Consider the following 20,814-nt stretch of genomic DNA (forward strand, 5'->3'; position numbering starts at 1 on the left):
GTTCAAACAGGTGCAGTTAATACAGGTAATGAGTGGAGAACAGGAGGGCTTCTTAAAGAAAAACTAACAGGTCTGTGAGAGCCGGAATTCTTACTGGTTGGTAGGTGATCCAATTCTTATGTCATGCAATAAAATGCAAATTAATTACTTAAAAATCATACAATGTGATTTTCTGGATTTTTGTTTTAGATTCCGTCTCTCACAGTTGAAGTGTACCTATGATAAAAAATGACAGACCTCTACATGCTTTGTAAGTAGGAAAACCTGCAAAATCGGCAGTGTATCAAATACTTGTTCTCCCCACTGTACATACACATATATATTTATTTATTCTATTCTACCGAGCCATTTACTTTTTATTCATATATTTTCTTATTTCTTATTGTTGTTGCATTGTGGAGAGGGAACCTGCAAGGAAGCATTTCATTGGACGGTGAATACCATGTGTATCCAGTACATACGACTGATAAAACTTGAAAACACACACACAGCTTACTGATGAACTGACCCGCGCCTCCTGACGAGACTCCCTACATAGAACAGAACAATTACACAGCCAGGAGTAAGGAACCAACCTGCTGGGCTTTCCTTAGGAAGCTGTTGAACATCTCTGAGGCTCCGAGCATGGGGTCCTGCCGCACTGTTGGAAGAGAGAGAGAGAGAGAAGATGTCAATTATAAAAGAGATGATCTTTCCCCCCCCCCCCCTCTCTCACCTGTCCATCTCCTCATTTGAATTCCATGCGGTCACTTGTCCACTCAAGCATAAAGGAAAATTCCACCCAAATACTATAGGTTGATATTTGTTTCATTAGTCCATTGTTGACATAGTCCCAAAAATGTTTTGCTTGTCAGCAATCAGGTTTTCAAGATATGTAACTTTCAAAATACAGAAATCATCCCCGTATGATACATTTTGCAGCATCATCAAGTTTTCCTTTAATATTGTCATCTATCACCCAACCTGGTGCCCTTGGAGAGTTCCTCAATGACCTTTGACACCTTGATAAGATCATTTCACGACAATTTCTTACCACTCATCGTACTGGGTGACTTCAACTTCCCGACTTCGACTCATTTCTTTCCACCTCTTTCTTTCCCCTGCTCGCCTCTTTTGACCTCACCCTTTCCCAGTCCCCCTCCCACTCACAAGGCAGGCAATATGCTTGACCTCCTCTTTAGTAGAGGCTGTTTGCCTACTGATCCCACTGCAACCCCCCTCCAGATATCTGATCACTACTTTGTTTATCTTTCTCTCCCTCTCTCTCTTCCAACCCACTCAGCCCCTACCTTTTCTTTCCAAAACACTTGAGTGTGCCGTCTCTCTACAAATCTCTCGTTATTTCTCTCAGAATGATCTCTTTGACCCTAACCAGTCAGGCTTCAAGACGGGTCACTCAACCGAGACTGCTCTTCTCTACGTCACTGAGGCTCTCCGCACTGCCAAAAGCTGACTCTCTCTCCTCATCCTCCTAGATCTACCCGCTGCTTTCGACACTGTGATCCATCAGCTCCTACTTTCCACCCTCTCAGGGCTGGGCGTCTCAGGCTTTGCACACTCCTGGAATGCATCCTACCTAGCAGGTCACTCCTACCAGGTGGCGTGGAGAGGATCTGTGTCTGCTCCACATGCTCTCACTACTGGTGGCCCCAGGACTCGGTTCTAGGCCCCCTCCTCTTTTTCTCTATACACCAAGTCACTCGGCTCCATCATATGGTCTCACATGGTCTCTGCTATCATTGCTATGTGGATGACAACTACTTTTCACATTCCCCGCTTCTGATAACCAGGTGACGACACGCATCTCTGCATACTTGGCAGATATCTCAGCTTGGATGTTGGCCCACCACCTCAAGCTCAACTAGATAGAGCTGCTCTTCCTCCCGGGGAAGGCCTGCCCGCTCCAAGACCTCTCCATCACGGTCGACAACTCCTCTGTGTCCCCCTCCCAGAGTGCAAAGAACCTTAGCGTGACCCTGGACCACACCCTGTCGTTCTCTGCAAACGTCAAAACAGTGACTCGCTCCTGCAGGTTCATGCTCTACAACATCTGTAGAGTACGACCCTACCGCACACAGGAAGCAGCGCAGGTCCTAATCCAGGCACTTGTCATCTCCAGTCTGGACTACTCCAACTCTGTTGGCTGGGCACCCCGCTTTTGCCATCAAACCCCTGTAACTTATCCAGAAGGCTGCAGCCCGTCTGGTGTTCAACCTTCCCAAGTTCTCCCATGTCACCCCGCTCCTCCGTACACTCTACTGGCTTCAGTCAAAGCTACATCCACTGCAAGACCATGAAGCAGCAAGGGGAAGTTCCCCTCCCTACCTTCAGGCTATGCTCAAACCCTACACCCCAACCCGAGCACTCTGTTCTGCCACCTCTTGTCTCTTGGCCGTCCCACCCCTACAGGAGGTCAGCTCACACTCAGCCCAGTCAAAGCTCTTTTTCCAAAAACAACGAGGACTCGGTATGATGCGTGTCTTTACGTCTTATGTGGACAGTGGCTTCACACCTGCTGTGTATTCACTCATTTGTTATTTTCCGAACGCTTTTCCAAAATGACTTCGGTCAAATTCAGATAGAATATACATTTCTATAAAGTGATATGTCGTATTGGGACTTTTAGTTGGAAGGATGAACCCAATCAATCAGAATGTTTAACAGCAACCTAAATCTACAATATTCCCTTTAAGATGAATGCACTAACCTTAAGTCCCTCTGGATAAGAGAATCTGCTAAATTACTCAAACGTAAAAGGAAAGATCACTCTTAATCTGGACCTCGTCAATCTGTAGTAGTAGGACATAGCTACATGGAGCCATCAATCTGTAGCAACCTGCCTGCAGTGTGTTTGAACAGGGCCATCAGGGCTGGCCGACACCACAGATGCGCCGCACACACACATTCTCTTACCATAATTGTGAGGACTTTATGAACATACTTTCCCTAACACCTAACCCTAACTCCTCCCAGCAACTGGTTGTTGAGCCAGGAAGTGTGTGTGTGTGTGTGTGTGTGTGTGTGTGTGTGTGTGTGTCTGGTGTGTTTGTCTGTTCTGTGTGTGTGTGTGTGTGCGTGCTCCCAGACTATGAGAAGATATGCCCCAACAAGGCTTAGTTTGTTCTGCAGTAACGGCCAGTGCTCGAGAGGATTTTTAAAAAACCGCTGGACACTGCTGCTGCCAGTTCAGTTCCACGCATGTCTTATCTTTGTGTGTGTGTGTGCACATGCGCGTGTGTGTGTGTGTGTGTGTGTGCACATGCGCGCGTGTGTGTGTGTGTGTGTTCGGCCACAGTTCACCCTTGAACTGCTTGGGGAAGCGTTAGGCCAAAGCTGATGTTGAGGTCGGGTTGGATTTGGCAACATAACCTAACTTCCCCTTGAACCTTAACTAAGAAAAATAAAATGTTGTATATATTACATCTTCCTGACAAGGACCCACACTAAGGGGTGAAACTGTCAGAATAAAAAGGAAAATAGTGATTACTTTTAACTGTCCACTCAACCCTGGCAAGTTTCTTTGGGTACATATTGCACCTAAAATAATAAAACTTTTCCCATTGGTTCTGAGGATCTATCTGGGATAGGAATCTATTGGAATAGTGAGGATGTCTGGTTCCAGGTGTGCTGGAGAGGACAGCCAAGAGGCCTTGGCCCCAAGTAAGTGCTCAGATCAGTATTACACTAGCTCAGACACCCAGAGCTTTAGTGTGGCCTACAGACAGGCCTGTTTCAGCCTGTATGTATAATGTGTTCTCAGATCAGTATTACCTTGAGTCAAAGCATGTAAAGTATGCTGCTGCTGCCCACACTAAAACCACAACCGCACCAGGCTAAGGCAGACAGTCAGCGGATAACAAGGTGTTCTGATACATGGATTGGTCATTCTGGTTGCTATGAGTGTCAGCCACTGTCTGTTTCTACTATACTGCCCTTTTATTGAGTCAGCCACTGTCTGTTCCTACTATACTGCCCTTTTATTGAGTCAGCCACTGTCTGTTCCTACTATACTGCCCGTTTATTGAGTCAGCCACTGTCTGTTCCTACTATACTGCCCGTTTATTGAGTCAGCCACTGTCTGTTCCTACTATACTGCCCGTTTATTGAGTCAGCCACTGTCTGTTTCCACTATACCCTCCTCCCCATGGGAAAGGCTGAGGTCACGTCTAGTTCAATTTAGTAGAGATGAATTAGACTTTGAATTCAAGAATATAAAAATCCTCCTTGAAAATAACTCACTTTTCTCTCAACCATATTTGAATTGGACTTTCAATTCCGCTTCTGAACGGAGGTAATTTAAATCGAATTGACCCCAACCTCTGTAACACAGAGCCCAGAACTGAAAAACGTCCTCCCTCACCAGCTTGCATGTATTTCTCCAACTGTTCACGTCTCTGCTCCACATCAGCCGGCGTCAGCGTGAAGATCTTCTTTGGGGGGAAAGCAGGCACCAAGTTGTTCCCATACTCCTTCTTTATCTAGGAGGAAATAAAACACACACCGTCTGAAGCCAATAGGAAGAAAGGACTTGTCTGAAAAATATTGAGCATCACACCAATGTTTGAACAATCTGAGACAGATCATATCTTAAAATAGTTGGTTACTTAAAAGTTACATTCTGAACATTTTATTCAGTCTTGAATAAAATGAGTAATGGGTTGAGAGGAACCGAAGTTAGGCCAGAAAACCTGGATCCACAGTGGTTCCCCCAGACTGGAAACCTGGTCTAACTCATCTGAAGGTCTTGCGTGCAGTTTGAGGATGAATCACAGGTTTATTTCAAGGCCAGACAGTCCGGTGGAAATGTGGATAGTTTCCATGTAAAATGATCTTATACTGTCTAGCCATACGGAGTTTCCTTAGCTCCTTACAGCCTCTACCACTAACTCATTCTTATTGAAGTCAGGAACTTTATAATCAGAAGATCGCTGGCTTTGAAACTAGATGCTACGCCTCGCACCCCCCAAGAATCAGAGATCAAATGGTGTTCTAATTCAGATCTGAATAACGCTATGGGCTAAAAGGCACTGATGTAGTGTGCATCTGTAGCAACTGCAGGGGCGGATTGGCCATCTGGCAAATGCCAGATGGGCTGGACCATTTTATAGATGGGTGGGCTGATCGAAATTGACAAACAAATATTTTTAATATAAAAAATTAATACATGAAAAGGTGGCATGGCCAGCAGTCCATGGACCTCTTAAGTAAAAAGAAATATATAAAAAAAATAAAGATTTTAACGCAATTTCTCAATTTATTGTATAACATTTCAAAATGCAATTGCGGAAAAAAACAGCTTTGGAAGGTTTGTCCACTTTTCCCTGTTGAAGAGGGGAGGGCCTCAGCTTTCCGTAGATGTTAGTTCTCAACTTAATATTCAGCTCAATAGCAACTATTTTATAACCAAGATATTTGATAAGGCTTTGAGATATGGAGCGACACGAGCGATAAAGGCGCACCGGCCATTGCGAGGGCATAGGCCTAAAGGTCTCATGGGTAATAGCCTACAACTGCAAAGTTTTTTTTTGGAACATGTAACATCTACTGTTGGATGAATACATGGCAACTAGCAGTGGATAGTATATTTAGAGTTAGCGATCTAGTTAATGTGTTTTGCGTTTAGCCTATGATTTTAATCCCCTGTAGCTCAGTTGGTAGAGCATGGCGTCTTGCAAGGCCAGGGTTGTGGGTTCGTTTCCCACGGGGGGGGGGGCAGTATGAAAAATGTATGCACTCACTAACTGTAAGTCGCTCTGGATAAGAGCGTCTGCTAAATGACTAAAATGTATTAATTAGTGCCTTCAGAAAGTGTTCATACCCCTTGACTTATTCCACATGGTTGTTGTGTTACAGCCTGGATTCAAAATGGATTAAATAGACACAATACCTCATAATGACTAACTGAAAACATGTTTTTAGAAAATTTAGAAAATTTATTGGAGAAGAAAATATAAAAATAAAAATGGGGTGAAGTTCGCGGCATGCGCAGTGCTATGGGCTGGTGTGGATAAAATACCAGGGCTGAATTCTTGTCCCAGTCCGCCCCTGACTGCAAGGTGTTTTTCACCTGACCTACCTCTTTCTCATACATATAGCTCAGTCTTGGTATCTATACACAGACACTTCACACTGTCCGAAAAGCCTATCTCCCATCTCGTGCACTACTTTTGACCAGGGGATAGGCTGCCATTTTGGACGCAGCCTCTGTGACAGATCAGATGAATGGGTCCTTCTAAAATGTAAGAAAAGGCTACAAACTCCCACAGGCCTCGCTGTCACTAGGAATAACACTCACACTCCATTTAACATCCATCACCAGTACCTGTAAGAATGTCCTGGAGGAATGGGTTCGTACTGTCGTGTTGACAGCCACTACTGACAGATGAGGCTGAGGAAACGATACTAGCGTCAATACAAAATGCACAATAAGACGTGCTCAAATCTTACTAAGAGCATTTTTACCGCAGCAAGATCACAAACTGGTTTCAAAAGGGATGTCTCACCCTGTTGGTACTGCTGAAAATACATCATTGTTTTCATTCTATTATTATACTTGATTTGCAAGTGATCTCTAGCTGTGCCACTAGAGATCCTGGTTCGAATCCAGGCTCTGTCGTAGCCGGCCGCGACCGGGAGACCCATGGGGCGGCGCACAATTGGCCCAGCGTCGTCCAGGGTAGGGGAGGGAATGGCCGGCAGGGATGTTGCTCAGTTGGTAGAGCATGGCGTTTGCAACGCCAGGGTTGTGGGTTCGATTCCCACGGGGAGCCAGTATGAAAAATAAAAAAGATAGATATAATGTATGCACTAACTGTATGTCGCTCTGGATAAGAGCGTCTGCTAAATGACTAAAAATGTAAATGATGGTTGGATGTGTTTTCATACCGAGCCATACGGTGCTCCAGGAGGTAAGATGTGGGGTGTTAAGCAGGGGGAGTATTATTTACAAAGGGCAGCGTTAACGTTCACATTCTGTCAGATGTAATTAGATGGAGCGGCACCGCAATTACCCAGGAGTTGGCGTGGTTACAGGGAAACGTGGCATGTTGGCAACCCGTGGGGGTAGTAGTACCGTGACTACCATAATCGTCAGATCTGACCATAACTCAGTTCCAAATGGCACCAGATCCCCTATATAGTGGTAAAAAGTAGTGCACTATACATGGAGAATACATTTTACCTTTTAGTCATTTAGCAGACGCTCTTATCCGACTTACAGTCAGTGAGTGCATACATTTTTCATACTGCGCCCCCCCCCCCCCCCCCCGTGGGAAACGAACCCACAACCCTGGCGTTGCAAACCAACTGAGCTACTGAGAACAGCCTTGTGCCGTCTTCCATCCCCATAAAGTGTTACCTAGCAACGGCAGCTGTGGAGCGTGGAGGTGTATAGAGACGGAGCCTTGAAGACGGAGCAACCTGCTGTTCCTTTCCTTGATCATGTATTGACATGTGACCATGAGAGACAGTGACGCACAGCCTCCCATAGAGCTGCAGCGGATGACGAGAGAGAGACGACTGAAAGGATGACATTCAGCCCTTTGTTCAGGCTACTACTCATTCGCTATCAAGGCCAACCTACGTCTAAGACAACGTCCTTCCTTATTCGGTCCTTTTACACGTTGTCTCTGGGCTAAACAAGCTTTACTTCCTCTGTAGCACTTTCAGGCTGACTGTAGGGAGTCAGTCTACAGTGTCTCAGTAGGGTAAAAGTGAGAAGAAAATGAACAATGCCAAGAAGAACATTCCTTCCATGTCACGCCTTCCACCTTTTAAACCCTATCCGCTTGGTTACGTATTCTAGCATGAACTAGCTTGAACACCCAGGCTCGAGGTTGGTTCTAGTTTCCAGTTCAAGTCGAGCAGGACAGCTGTAATATCCTGAACAAAAATATAAACGCAACATGCAGCAACTTAAAAGATTTTACTGAGTTACCATTCATATAACAAAAATCTGTCAATTGAAATAAATTAAATTATGCCCTAATCTATGGATTTCACATGACTGGGAATACAGATATGCATATATTGGTCACAGATATCTTTTAAAAAAAGATAGGGGTGTGGATCAGAAAACCAGTCAGTATCTGGTGTGACCATTTGCCTCATGCAGCACAACACATCTCCTTCACATTGAGTTGATCAGGCTGTTGATTGTGGCCTGTGAAATGTTGTCCCACTCCTCTTCAATGGCTGTACGAAGTTGCTGGATATTGGCGGAAACTGGAACAAGCTGTCATACACGTCGATCCAGAGCATCCCAAACATGCTCAATGGGTGACATGTCTGGTGAGTGTACAGGCCATGAAAGAACTGGGAAATTTTTAGTTTCCAGGAATTGTGTACAGATCCTTGTGACATGGGGCCGTGCATTATCATGCTGAAACATGAGGTGATGGCGGTGGATGAATGGCACGACAATGGGCCTCAGGATCTCGTCACAGTATCTCTGTGCATTCAAATTGCCATCGATTAAATGCTATTGTGTTCGTTGTCCGTAGCTTATGCCTGCCCATACCATAACCCCACCACCACCACCACCACCACCACCATTGGGAACTCTGTTCACAACATTAACGTCAGCAAACCTCTTCCCCACACGACACCATACACGCCGTCTGCCCGGTACAGTTAAAACCGGGATTCATCCGTGAAGAGCTCACTTCTCCAGCATGCCTGTGGCCATTGAAGGTGAGCATTTGCCCACTGAAGTCAGTTTTTACGCCGAACTGCAGTCAGGTCAAGACCCTGGTGAGGACAACGAGCACGTAGATGAGCTTCCCTGCGACGGTTTCTGACATTTTGTGCAGAAATTCTTCGGTTGTGCAAACCCACAGTTTCATCAGCTTTCTGGGTGGCTGGTCTCAGACGATCCCGCAGGTGAAGAAGCCGTATGTGGAGGGCTGGCATGGTTACACGTGGTTGTGAAGCCGGTTGGACGTACTGCCAAATTCTCTAAAACCACTGTTGGAGGTGGCTTATGGTAGAGAAATTAACATTAAATAATCTGGCAACAGCTCTGGTGGACACTCCTGCAGTCAGCATGCCAATTGCATGCTCCCTCAAAACTTGAGACATCTGTGGCATTGTGTTGTGTGACAAAACTGCACATTTTAGAGTTACCTTTTATTGTCCCCAGCACAAGGTGAACCTGTGTAATGATCATGCTGTTTAATCAGCTTCTCGATATGCCACACCTGTCAGGTGGATGGATTATCTTGGCAAAGGAGAAATGCTCACTAACAGGGATGTAAACAAATGTGTGCACAACATTTGAGAGAAATAAGCTTTTTGTGCGTATGGAACATTTCTGGGATCTTTTATTTCAGCTCATGAAACATGGGACCAACACTTCACGTTGCATTTATATTTGTGTTCAGTATAGTTCTGGTTCAAGGCTGGACATCAAGCAGGACAGTTTTAATAGTTAGAGATGTGAGGCCATAGTATGTTAACCGTGGTAAGGAAATGGCAGGTGACGTCGTTGAGGTGATGTTTTGACGTTCATAGCAGTGTTTCCCATGGCCCTGACCATTGCTGACATTTGGTGGAGGTGGGCCCCCCTTGGTTGACGCCCACCTAAAAGACCTTGCCCTTAATTGGTTTCAATTGAAGCCTTGGGCCTGCATTCTCATGGGCTACGTTTACAAAAGGCAGCCCAATTCTGATCTTTTTCCCAATTATTGGCAAAAGAGCTGATCTGATTGGTAAAAAATATTAATTAGTGGGGGATAGATCAGATTTGGGCTGCCTGTATAAACACAGCCAAAGTCTCTCAGAGTAGGATTGTTGATCTAAGATCAGTTTAGTCTTTTAGATCATAATGAATAAGATGACTTGCCTGGCTAGAGAATCTGAAGAACTCAGTTTGAGTCGTCAGGCAATAAGATGACGTGTTCAACGGGGATCTGGTCCTAGAATAGCACTCTTGAGACAAATATATTAAATATACAGGAGATGTGTCTGTTACTTGAACTCTGTGAAGCATTTATTTAGGCTGCAATTTCTGAGGCTGGTAACTCTAATGAACTTATCCTCTGCAGCAGAGGTAACTCTGGGTCTTCCATTCCTGTGGCGGTCCTCATGAGAGCCAGTTTCATCATAGCGCTTGATGGTTTTTGCGACTGCACTTGAAGAAACTTTCAAAGTTCTTGAAATGTTCCGTATTGACTGACCTTCATGTCTTAAAGTAATGATGGACTGTCGTTTCTCTTTGCTTATTTGAGCTGTTCTTGACATAATATGGACTTGGTCTTTTACCAAATAGGGCTATCTTCTGTATACCCCCCCTACCTTGTCACAACACAACTGATTGGCTCAAACACATTAAGAAGGAAAGAAATTCCACAAATTAACTTTTGACAAGGCACACCTGTTAATTGAAATGCATTCCAGGTGACTACCTCATGAAGCTGGTTGAGAGAATGCCAAGAGTGTGCAAAGCTGTCATCAAGGCAAAGTGTGGCTCCTTGAAGAACCTCAAATATAAAATATATTTTGATTTGTTTAACACTTTTTTGGTTACTACATGATTCCATATGTGTTATTTCATAGTTTTGATGTCTTCACTATTATTCTACAATGTAGAAAATAGAAAAAATAAAGAAAAACCCTGGAATGAGTAGGTGTGTCCAAACATTTGACTGGTACTGTATATTCTATCTATTGTTTGGATTTACCTGTTCGTGTAGGCCCAGGAGCTGGCTGTAGCGGACACGACAGTGGAGAACACCGTTCACATGGATGTTGTAGGCCTGAATGAGAGATGTGAAGAGAGAGAAAGCAGTGAGTATAGCTTCTAACTGAGCTGAAAGACACAATTCAAAACCATGCTACAAAAGAGCCCCAGCCTCAAAAGACTGGGATCGAAGTGCAGACAGACAGTTAAATGTCAGGTGAACAGATCGACAGCCTGTTGTGGATCTTATCGACTTGTAGTTTGAATGAGGAAACAAACCCTGTAGATACAGCTAATCTAACCACGAGTCTTGAGTTTCACTTCTTATTTCCAACAACAACTGAACTGCCTTGAAGCTCAATCAAAATCAGCACTTCGTCCACACTGGGGGCGTCTGTGCTGCTCGACTCTTCATTTTCATAATGGAAACTAGGCTGTGTCCGAAATGGCCCCAAATTCCCTATTTAGGGCACTACTTTAAACCAGGGCCTGCATAGGGGTCTGGTCAAAAGTAGTGCACTATATATGAAAGGGTGCGATTTTGGACACAAGCCTAGATGAATGAAATGTCGCTGCTTTCAAATCAAATCAAATTTTATTTGCCACATGCACCGAATACAACAGGTGTAGACCTTACAGTGAAACGCTTCCTGACAAGCCCTTAACCAACAATGCAGTTAAGAAAAAAAAAAAAGTGTTACGTAAAACAATAAATAAGTACAACATAGAGCACAGGTTAGTTAAGGTAATATGTACATCTGGGTAGAGTTAAAGTGACTATGCATAGATAATAAACAGAGTTGCGTTTGAAGTGTTGTTCAAACGCAACCAATTACATCTTGGATACAAGTGCGAATACCCACACACACACGACATCTTTCATCCACACAGACAGTGTTTATATAATGCAGTGGCCAAAAACACAGTGTTATGAATGAAGGGTAATTGTGTTTCAATGCCAGAAGTTCACTTGTTGGCTCAACTTCCCTGTTTGTTTTGACAGGAGCTATCATTGGCTCCTCCTACGCAACAGTTTGGAATCAACAGCATCCAATCATGTGATTGGGGTCAGTAGTAGCGACTAAACACCGGCAGGTGAAGCCGATTCAAACCGTTATTTTTCCATTGTTGGAAGGCTTCATTAATATGAACAATTTCTTCTTGGACCACTGAACTGTTTGGTATGATAACAAACCACAGAGCTAACCCCCTGCCTCTCCTTCTCAGGACACACAGCTAACCCCCTGCCTCTCCTTCTCAGGACAGACAGCTAACACCCAGCCTCTCCTTCTCAGGACACACAGCTAACCCCCTGCCTCTCCTTCTCAGGACACACAGCTAACCCCTGCCTCTCCTTCTCAGGACACACAGCTAACCCCCTGCCTCTCCTTCTCAGGACACACAGCTAACCCCCTGCCTCTCCTTCTCAGGACACACAGCTAACCCCCTGCCTCTCCTTCTCAGGACACACAGCTAACCCCCTGCCTCTCCTCCTCAGGACACACAGCTAACCCCCTGCCTCTCCTTCTCAGGACACACAGCTAACCCCCTGCCTCTCCTTCTCAGGACAGACAGCTAACCCCCTGCCTCTCCTTCTCAGGACACACAGCTAACCCCCTGCCTCTCCTTCTCAGGACACACAGCTAACCCCCTGCCTCTCCTTCTCAGGACACACAGCTAACCCCCTGCCTCTCCTTCTCAGGACACACAGCTAACCCCCTGCCTCTCCTTCTCAGGACACACAGCTAACCCCCTGCCTCTCCTTCTCAGGACACACAGCTAACCCCTGCCTCTCCTCAGGACACACAGCTAACCCCCTGCCTCTCCTCAGGACACACAGCTAACCCCCTGCCTCTCCTTCTCAGGACACACAGCTAACCCCCTGCCTCTCCTCCTCAGGACACACAGCTAACCCCTGCCTCTCCTCAGGACACACAGCTAACCCCCTGCCTCTCCTCCTCAGGACACACAGCTAACCCCTGCCTCTCCTCAGGACACACAGCTAACCCCCTGCCTCTCCTTCTCAGGACACACAGCTAACCCCCTGCCTCTCCTCCTCAGGACACACAGCTAACCCCTGCCTCTCATTCTCAGGACACACAGCTAACCCCTGCCTCTCTCCTCAGGACACACAGCTAACCCCTGCCTCTCCTTCTCAGGACACACAGCTAACCCCTGCCTCTCCTTCTCAGGACACACAGCTAACCCCCTGCCTCTCCTTCTCAGGACACACAGCTAACCCCCTGCCTCTCCTTCTCAGGACACACAGCTAACCCCTGCCTCTCCTCAGGACACACAGCTAACCCCCTGCCTCTCCTCCTCAGGACACACAGCTAACCCCCTGCCTCTCCTCCTCAGGACACACAGCTAACCCCTGCCTCTCCTTCTCAGGACACACAGCTAACCCCCTGCCTCTCCTCCTCAGGACACACAGCTAACCCCTGCCTCTCCTTCTCAGGACACACAGCTAACCCCTGCCTCTCCTTCTCAGGACACACAGCTAACCCCCAGCCTCTCCTTCTCAGGACACACAGCTAACCCCCTGCCTCTCCTTCTCAGGACACACAGCTAACCCCCTGCCTCTCCTTCTCAGGACACACAGCTAACCCCCTGCCTCTCCTTCTCAGGACACACAGCTAACCCCCTGCCTCTCCTTCTCAGGACACACAGCTAACCCCTGCCTCTCCTCAGGACACACAGCTAACCCCTGCCTCTCCTTCTCAGGACACACAGCTAACCCCCTGCCTCTCCTTCTCAGGACACACAGCTAACCCCTGCCTCTCCTCAGGACACACAGCTAACCCCTGCCTCTCCTCAGGACACACAGCTAACCCCTGCCTCTCCTTCTCAACCGTTTTACAGACACACAGCTAACCCCTGCCTCTCTCCTCAACAGACACACAGCTAACCCCTGCCTCTCTCCTCAACAGACACACAGCTAACCCCTGCCTCTCTCCTCAGGACACACAGCTAACCCCTGCCTCTCTTTAACCAACCCTCGTCCTTCCTCAACTGCCTCCCTCTCCTCAACCGCTTTACAGCCAGCAATGGACTGCTAGTCTAGCCTTGCTGATAAATATGTTTTTGTAGGAGGAAATCAGTAGTCTGTCCGAGGCCAACACCTCACCAATTACTTGTTATGACACAGCCTTCTATCATCCTTACTTTAAATCAAAGCCTTATAGCGATTAGCTACTTTTCTTATTAATAAAACATATCACAGGAATGCAATGCAGAGTCGTAGACAGAGCCTCTGGCAGTGCGTTCACTCAACAACACAGTCCGGAACTATACTGTGTAGAAAATGAGAACATACTTCTGTTCTGTGACTTGAGACTGCCTGGTTATCTAAATCAGGGCTTTTCAACCTTTGTTTTGTCCAGGGAACCCTGTCCAGGCAGACTGGAGACCCAGGGATCCCCATCACACAGTGGAAGTCGGAAGTTTACATACACTTAGGTTGGAGTCATTAACACTCGTTATTCAACCACTCCACACATTTCTTGTTAACAAACTATAGTTTTGGCAAGTCGGTTAGGACATCTACTTTGTGCATGACACAAGTAATTTTTCCAACAATTGTTTACAGACAGATTATTTCACTTATAATTCACTGTATCACAATTCCAGTGGGTCAGAAGTTTAACATACACTAAGTTGACTGTGCCTTTAAACAGCTTGGAAAATTCCAGAAAATGATGTCATGGCTGTAGATGTTTCTGATAGGCTAATTGAGATCATTTTAGTTAATTGGAGGTGTACCTGTGGATGTATTTCAAGGCCTACCTTCAAACTCAGTGCCTCTTTGCTTGACATCATGGGAAAATCAAAAGAAATCAGCCGACCTCAGAAAAGAAATTGTAGACCTCCACAAGTCTGGTTTATCCTTGGGAGCAATTTCCAAACACCTGAAGGTACCACGTTCATCTATACAAACAATAGTACGCAAGTATAAACACCATGGGACCACGCAGCCGTCATACCGCTCAGGAAGGAGACGCGTTCTGTCTCCTAGAGATTAACGTACTTTGGTGCGAAAAGTGCAAATCAATCCCAGAACAACAGCAAAGGACCTTGTGAAGATGCTGGAGGAAACAGGTACAAAAGTATCTATATCCACAGTAAAACAAGTCCTATATCAACATAACCTGAAAGGCCGCTCAGCAAGGAAGAAGCCACTGCTCCAAAACCGCCATAAAAAAGCCAGACTACGGTTTGCAACTGCACATGGGGACAAAGATCGTACTTTTTGGAGAAATGTCCTCTGGTCTGATTAAACAAAAATAGAACTGTTTGGCCATAATGACCATCGTTATGTTTGGAGGAAAAAGGGGGACATTTGCAAGCCGAAGAACACCATCCCAACCGTGAAGCACAGGGGTGGCAGCATCATGCTGTGGGGGTGCTTTGCTGCAGGAGGGACTGGTGCACTTCACAAAATAGACGGCATCATGAGGAAGGAAAATTATGTGGATATATTGAAGCAACATCTCAAGACATCAGTGATAAAGAAATGTGTGAGTAAGATATGACTAAAATGTCACACCCTCAGTTAAACTAATAATGTATGACTATTAGTAGACTAGAGCTCAGAGAGTTAATCAAATGTGCTTATATAAGATACATATTTGCCCAGCAACAGAGTATTTGTGTCTTGTAATTAGGCAAGCAGAAGTGCAAAACGTTTGAAACCAATAACAGGATAAACAGATGTCCCCACACAGGGAAGGGGAGTGAGAGGCTTGCAGAATATTGTGAGAACAGCGATAACTATGTATGGGAATAGAGAAAAAATGTGCAGCCTGCCCGAGCAAAGAGTAGGCTATGATAAGAACATGTGTGTGTGTGTGTGACCTGATGGTCAGGAGAGCAGAGGATAACCATATGAGCTAAACCCAGGTGAGTTTACAAGATGTGCACGGTGGAAAAATACAGCCCGCCTAAAGCGGGGTGGGATTTTTCCTCTGACGTGTGTGTATAAAAAGATTTTGCGTCCATTTTGGGACAGAGCGCTCTCATGAATAAAGGCTGACCATTGCAGAAAGGGGTCTTTGTTTAATTCATTATTTAAACTAGAGATTTACAACCTCTGGGAATTATTCAAAGATTTAAGAAGTAGTAGACTTCAACCATTGAGATAACAAAATTCTCGTGACAATCAGTCAGGATGTTAAAGCTTGGTCGCAAATGGGTCTTCCAAATGGACAATGACCCCAAGCATACTTCCAAAGTTGTGGCAAAATGGCTTAAGGACAACAAAGTCAAGGTATTGGAGTGGCCATCACAAAGCCCTGACCTCAATCCTATAGAAAATGTGTGGGCAGAACTGAAAAAGCGTGTGCGAGCAAGGAGGCCTACAAACCTGACTCAGTTACACCAGTTCTGTCAGGAGGAATGGGCCAAAATTCATCCAACTTATTGTGGGAAGCTTGTGGAAGGCTACCGGAAACGTTTAACACAAGTTAAACAATTTAAAGGCAATGCTACCAAATACTAATTGAGTGTATGTAAACTTCTGACCCACTGGGAATGTGATGAAATAAATAAAAGCTGAAATAAATCACTCTCTACTATTATTCTGACATTTCACATTCTTAAAATAAAGTGGTGATCCTAACTGACCTAAAACAGGGAATTTTTACTCGGATTAAATGTCAGGAATTGTGAAAAACTGAGTTTAAATGTATTTGGCTAAGGTGTATGTAAACTTCCGACTTCAACTGTATGTATACAGTACCAGTCAAAAGTTTGGACACACCTACTCATTCAAGGGTTTTTCTTTATTTGCACTAGTTTCTACATTGTAGAATAATAGTGAAGACATCAAAACTATGAAATAACACATATGGAATCATGTAGTAACCCAAAAAGTGTTAAACAAATCAACATCTATTTTGGATTTTAGATTCTCAAAGTAGCCACCCTTTTCCGTATTGACTGACCTTCATGTGTTAAAGTAATGATGGACTGTTGTTTCTCTTTGCTTATTTGAGCTGTTCTTGCCATAATATGGACTTGGTCTTTTACCAAATAGGGCTATCTTCTGTATACCCTCCCCTACCTTGTCACAACACAACTGATTGGCTCAAGAAGCTGGGTGAGAGAATGCCAAGAGTGTGCAAAGCTGTCATCAAGGCAAAGTGTGGCTACTTTGAAGAATCTCAACTATAAAATATATTTTGATTTGTTATTTCATAGTTTTGATGTATTCACTATTATTCTACAGTCGTGGTCAAAAGTTTTGAGAATGACACAAATATAAATTTTCACAAAGTCTGCTGCCTCAGTTATGATGGCAATTTGCATATACTCCAGAATGTTATGAAGAGTGATCAGATGAATTGCAATTAATTGCAAAGTCCCTCTTTGCCATGAAAATGAACTTAATCCCAAAAAAACTTTTCTACTGCATTTCAGCCCTGCCACAAAAGGACCAGCTGACATCATGTCAGTGATTCTCTCGTTAACACAGGTGTGAGTGTTGACGAGGACAAGGCTGGAGATCACTCTGTCATGCTGATTGAGTTAGAATAACAGACTGGAAGCTTTAAAATGAGGGTGGTGCTTGAAATCATTGTTCTTCCTCTGTTAACCATGGTTACCTGCAAGGAAACACGTGCCGTCATCATTGCTTTGCACAAAAAGGGCTTCACAGGCAAGGATATTGCTGCTAGTAAGATTGCACCTAAATGAACCATTTATTGGCTCATCAAGAACTTCAAGGAGAGCGGTTCAATTGTTGTGAAGAAGGCTTCAGGGCGCCCAAGAAAGTCCAGCAAGCGCTAGGAATGTCTCCTAAAGTTGATTCAGCTGCGGGATCGGGGCACCACCAGTGCAGAGCTTGCTCAGGAATGGCAGCAGGCAGGTGTGAGTGCATCTGCATGCACAGTGAGGCGAAGACTTTTGGAGGATGGCCTGGTGTCAAGAAGGGCAGCGAGGAAGCCACTTCTCTCCAGGAAAAACATCAGGGACAGACTGATATTCTGCAAAAGGTACAGGGATTGGACTGCTAAGGGCTGGGGTAAAGTCATTTTCTCTGATGAATCCCCTTTCCGATTGTTTGGGGCATCCGGAAAAAAGCTTGTCCGGAGAAGACAAGGTGAGCGCTACCATCAGTCCTGTGTCATGCCATCAATAAAGCATCCTGAGACCATTCATGTGTGGGGTTGCTTCTCAGCCAAGGGAGTGGGCTCACTCACAATTTTGCCTAAGAACACGGCCATGAATAAAGAATGGTACCAACACATCCTCCGAGAGCAACTTCTCCCAACCATCCAAGAACAGTTTGGTGACGAACAATGCCTTTTCCAGCATGATGGAGCACCTTGCCATAAGGCAAAAGTGATAACTAAGTGGCTCGGGGAACAAAACATCGACATTTTGGGTCCATGGACAGGAAACTCCCCAGACCTTAATCCCATTGAGAATTTGTGGTCGATCCTCAAGAGGCGGGTGGACAAACAAAACTCCACAAATTCTGACAAACTCCAAGCATTGATTTTGCAAGAATGGGCTGCCATCAGTCAGGATGTGGCCCAGAAGTTAATTGACAGCATGCCAGGGCGGATTGCAGAGGTCTTGAAAAAGAAGGGTCAACACTGCAAATATTGACTCTTTGCATAAACTTAATGTAATTGTCAATAAAAGCCTTTGACACTTATGGAATGCTTGTAATTATACTTCAGTATACCATAGTAACAACTGACAAAAATATCTAAAAACACTGAAGCAGCAAACTTTGTGAAGACCAATACTTGTGTCATTCTCAAAACGTTTGACCACGACTGTAGACAATGTAGAAAATAGTAAAAATAAAGAAAACCCCTGGAATGAGTAGGTGTGTCCAAACTTTTGACTGGTACTGTATATCAAAAAAATTATAATAAGTAATGTATTGTCTAATCAGGTGAATAATAATGGCAGGTAGAAGTTATAAACTTTTTAAAATGTTGAGATTTGGTAGACAGTTTCATTATTTTGACCTTCCCACAGTTCATTGGAAGAGGAAGTGTAAAGTATAACATGGTCTATTAGCTAGAAAGGTATCTTGGCGGTGAAAATAACATTTTTGAGTTTTGAAGCTAATCTCCTGCAATTCTATGCATTTTGCCAAGCATCTGTTGAAGAGCTAGACTGTCTTCTGAAAGCATCTGATCTAGGCCTGCACTGTCTTCTGAAAGCATCTGATCTAGGCCTAGACTGTCTTCTGAAAGCAGCTGATCTAGGCCTGCACTGTCTTCTGAAAGCATCTGATCTAGGCCTAGACTGTCTTCTAAAAGCAGCTGATTCTAGGCCTGGACTGTCTTCTGAAAGCATCTGATCTAGGCCTGGACTGTCTTCTAAAAGCAGCTGATTCTAGGCCTGCACTGTCTTCTGAAAGCATCTGATCTAGGCCTGCACTGTCTTCTGAAAGCATCTGATCTAGGCCTAGACTGTCTTCTAAAAGCAGCTGATTCTAGGCCTGGACTGTCATCTGAAAGCATCTGATCCAGGCCTAGACTGTCTTCTGAAAGCATCTGATCTAGGCCTAGACCAGGGGAGTCAAACTCATTTTACTGTCTTCTGAAAGCATCTGATCTAGGCCTAGACTGTCTTCTGAAAGCAGCTGATTCTAGGCCTAGACCAGGGGAGTCAAACTCATTTTAGCTCAGGGGCCACATGGAGGAAAATCTATTCCCAAATGGGCCGGACCGGAAAAATCATGGTATATATAACTTAAAAACAACAACTTCAGATTGTTTTCTTTGTTTTAATACGATCAACATACAACATAAAGCTGGAGCCTGAGGACAGTGTGTCCAAAATAGTACAAGCACAACATCACTATTAATCATAAAACACGTCAAGTTTATTTGAAAATTCTAAAGAAAAAGAACACACAAACACACAATGCCTCAGTGATTAACAGAACTGTTTCACAGATCACAGAACTATATCAGGGTGTCATTTCTCAGGCAGAAATGTAGATAAAAATAATGAAATCCTGTTCCCCAAACAAGTGCAAGAACCACAGAGTCAAGAATAGGTTAAATATACAAATAAAATAAAATCAATTAAAAACAATAGCACATCAACATAAAAACATATAAACATAAAGCTGGAGCCTGAGGACAGTGTGTCCAAAAGCACAACATCACTATTAATCATAAAACACCTCAAGTTATTTGAAAGTTATGAGGACAAAGAACACACAAACACACAATGCCTCAGTGATTCACAGAAGTATATCACAGATCACAGAACTATATCAGGGTGTCTCATGCAGCACTTTAAGTGGGGTTGCATAGTTTATTTGACTCCTGATACCTGGCATCTTTTAGCTTTCACCAGCGCATCAATATCAGGCGTCACATCCTGAGTGGCAGCCAACTTCAGGATGTGATTCAAGTGCTTGTGCGTGAGCCTTGAGCGCAGCTTTGTTTTATTTATGCTCATTACAGAGAAAACTTGCTCACAAAGATATGTGGTTCCAAAAAAAACAGTTTTGCAGCGAGGGCTGTCAAGTTGGGGTAACCTGGAAAGAGATTCTGATCAAATGTGTCCAAGTCAGCTGCGGCAAATTTGCCCTTCAAATCCGAGTCACACTGCAAGTCTATTATTTCAAGTTGGATGCTGACGGGCAGATCAGAGGGATTCACGGTGAATGGCGAGCAAAAAACTTTGAAGTCTTTCTCCAGTTCACCAAAAATCTGAAAGCGTTGCTCAAACTCCCGTAACAGTCCCGTTATTTTATCTTTGAACCGCTTCATGTCTGCCACATGTTGGGTCGCGCACACATTTTTCAGACAGGGGAAGTGAGCTGCATCACCACCGGCGAGTTGCGTCTCCCACAATGACAGCTTCAACTTGAAAGAACGTATGCTGTCATAATACTGCGTGACAACTTTGTTGCGCCCTTGCAGCTGTTTGTTCAAGTTATTCAGGTGCTCTGTAACATCCACCATAAATGTAAGGTCTTGCATCCATTCTGCGGAATGAAATTCTAACACTGGTTTGCCTTTTTCTTCCATGAACTGAGCATATTTATACTTTACAAAATCATCTCGTGGGCCGGATAAACCCGTTTGCGGGCCTGATCCGGCCCGCGGGCCGGACGTTTGACACCCCTGGCCTAGACTGTCTTCTGAAAGCAGCTG

General features: G+C 44.7%; 1 protein-coding gene across 1 annotated transcript in view; it reads right to left on the bottom strand.

The window, feature by feature from the left end:
• The window catches only part of LOC311106307 (sorting nexin-17), a 72,446-nt gene that overhangs the window by 41,615 nt on the left and 10,017 nt on the right, over positions 1-20,814 (bottom strand). The window contains exons 2-4 of the mRNA XM_084148615.1: positions 10,680-10,754; positions 4,361-4,478; positions 576-640 (exon numbers count right to left, since the gene is read on the bottom strand). Coding sequence (XP_084004741.1) covers positions 576-640; positions 4,361-4,478; positions 10,680-10,754 — 258 coding nt within the window. The remainder of the gene's footprint in view (positions 1-575; positions 641-4,360; positions 4,479-10,679; positions 10,755-20,814) is intronic.

The sequence above is a fragment of the Coregonus lavaretus genome, assembly GCF_964263955.1.
Source record: "Coregonus lavaretus genome assembly, chromosome: 31".
Classification (NCBI taxonomy): domain Eukaryota; kingdom Metazoa; phylum Chordata; class Actinopteri; order Salmoniformes; family Salmonidae; genus Coregonus; species Coregonus lavaretus.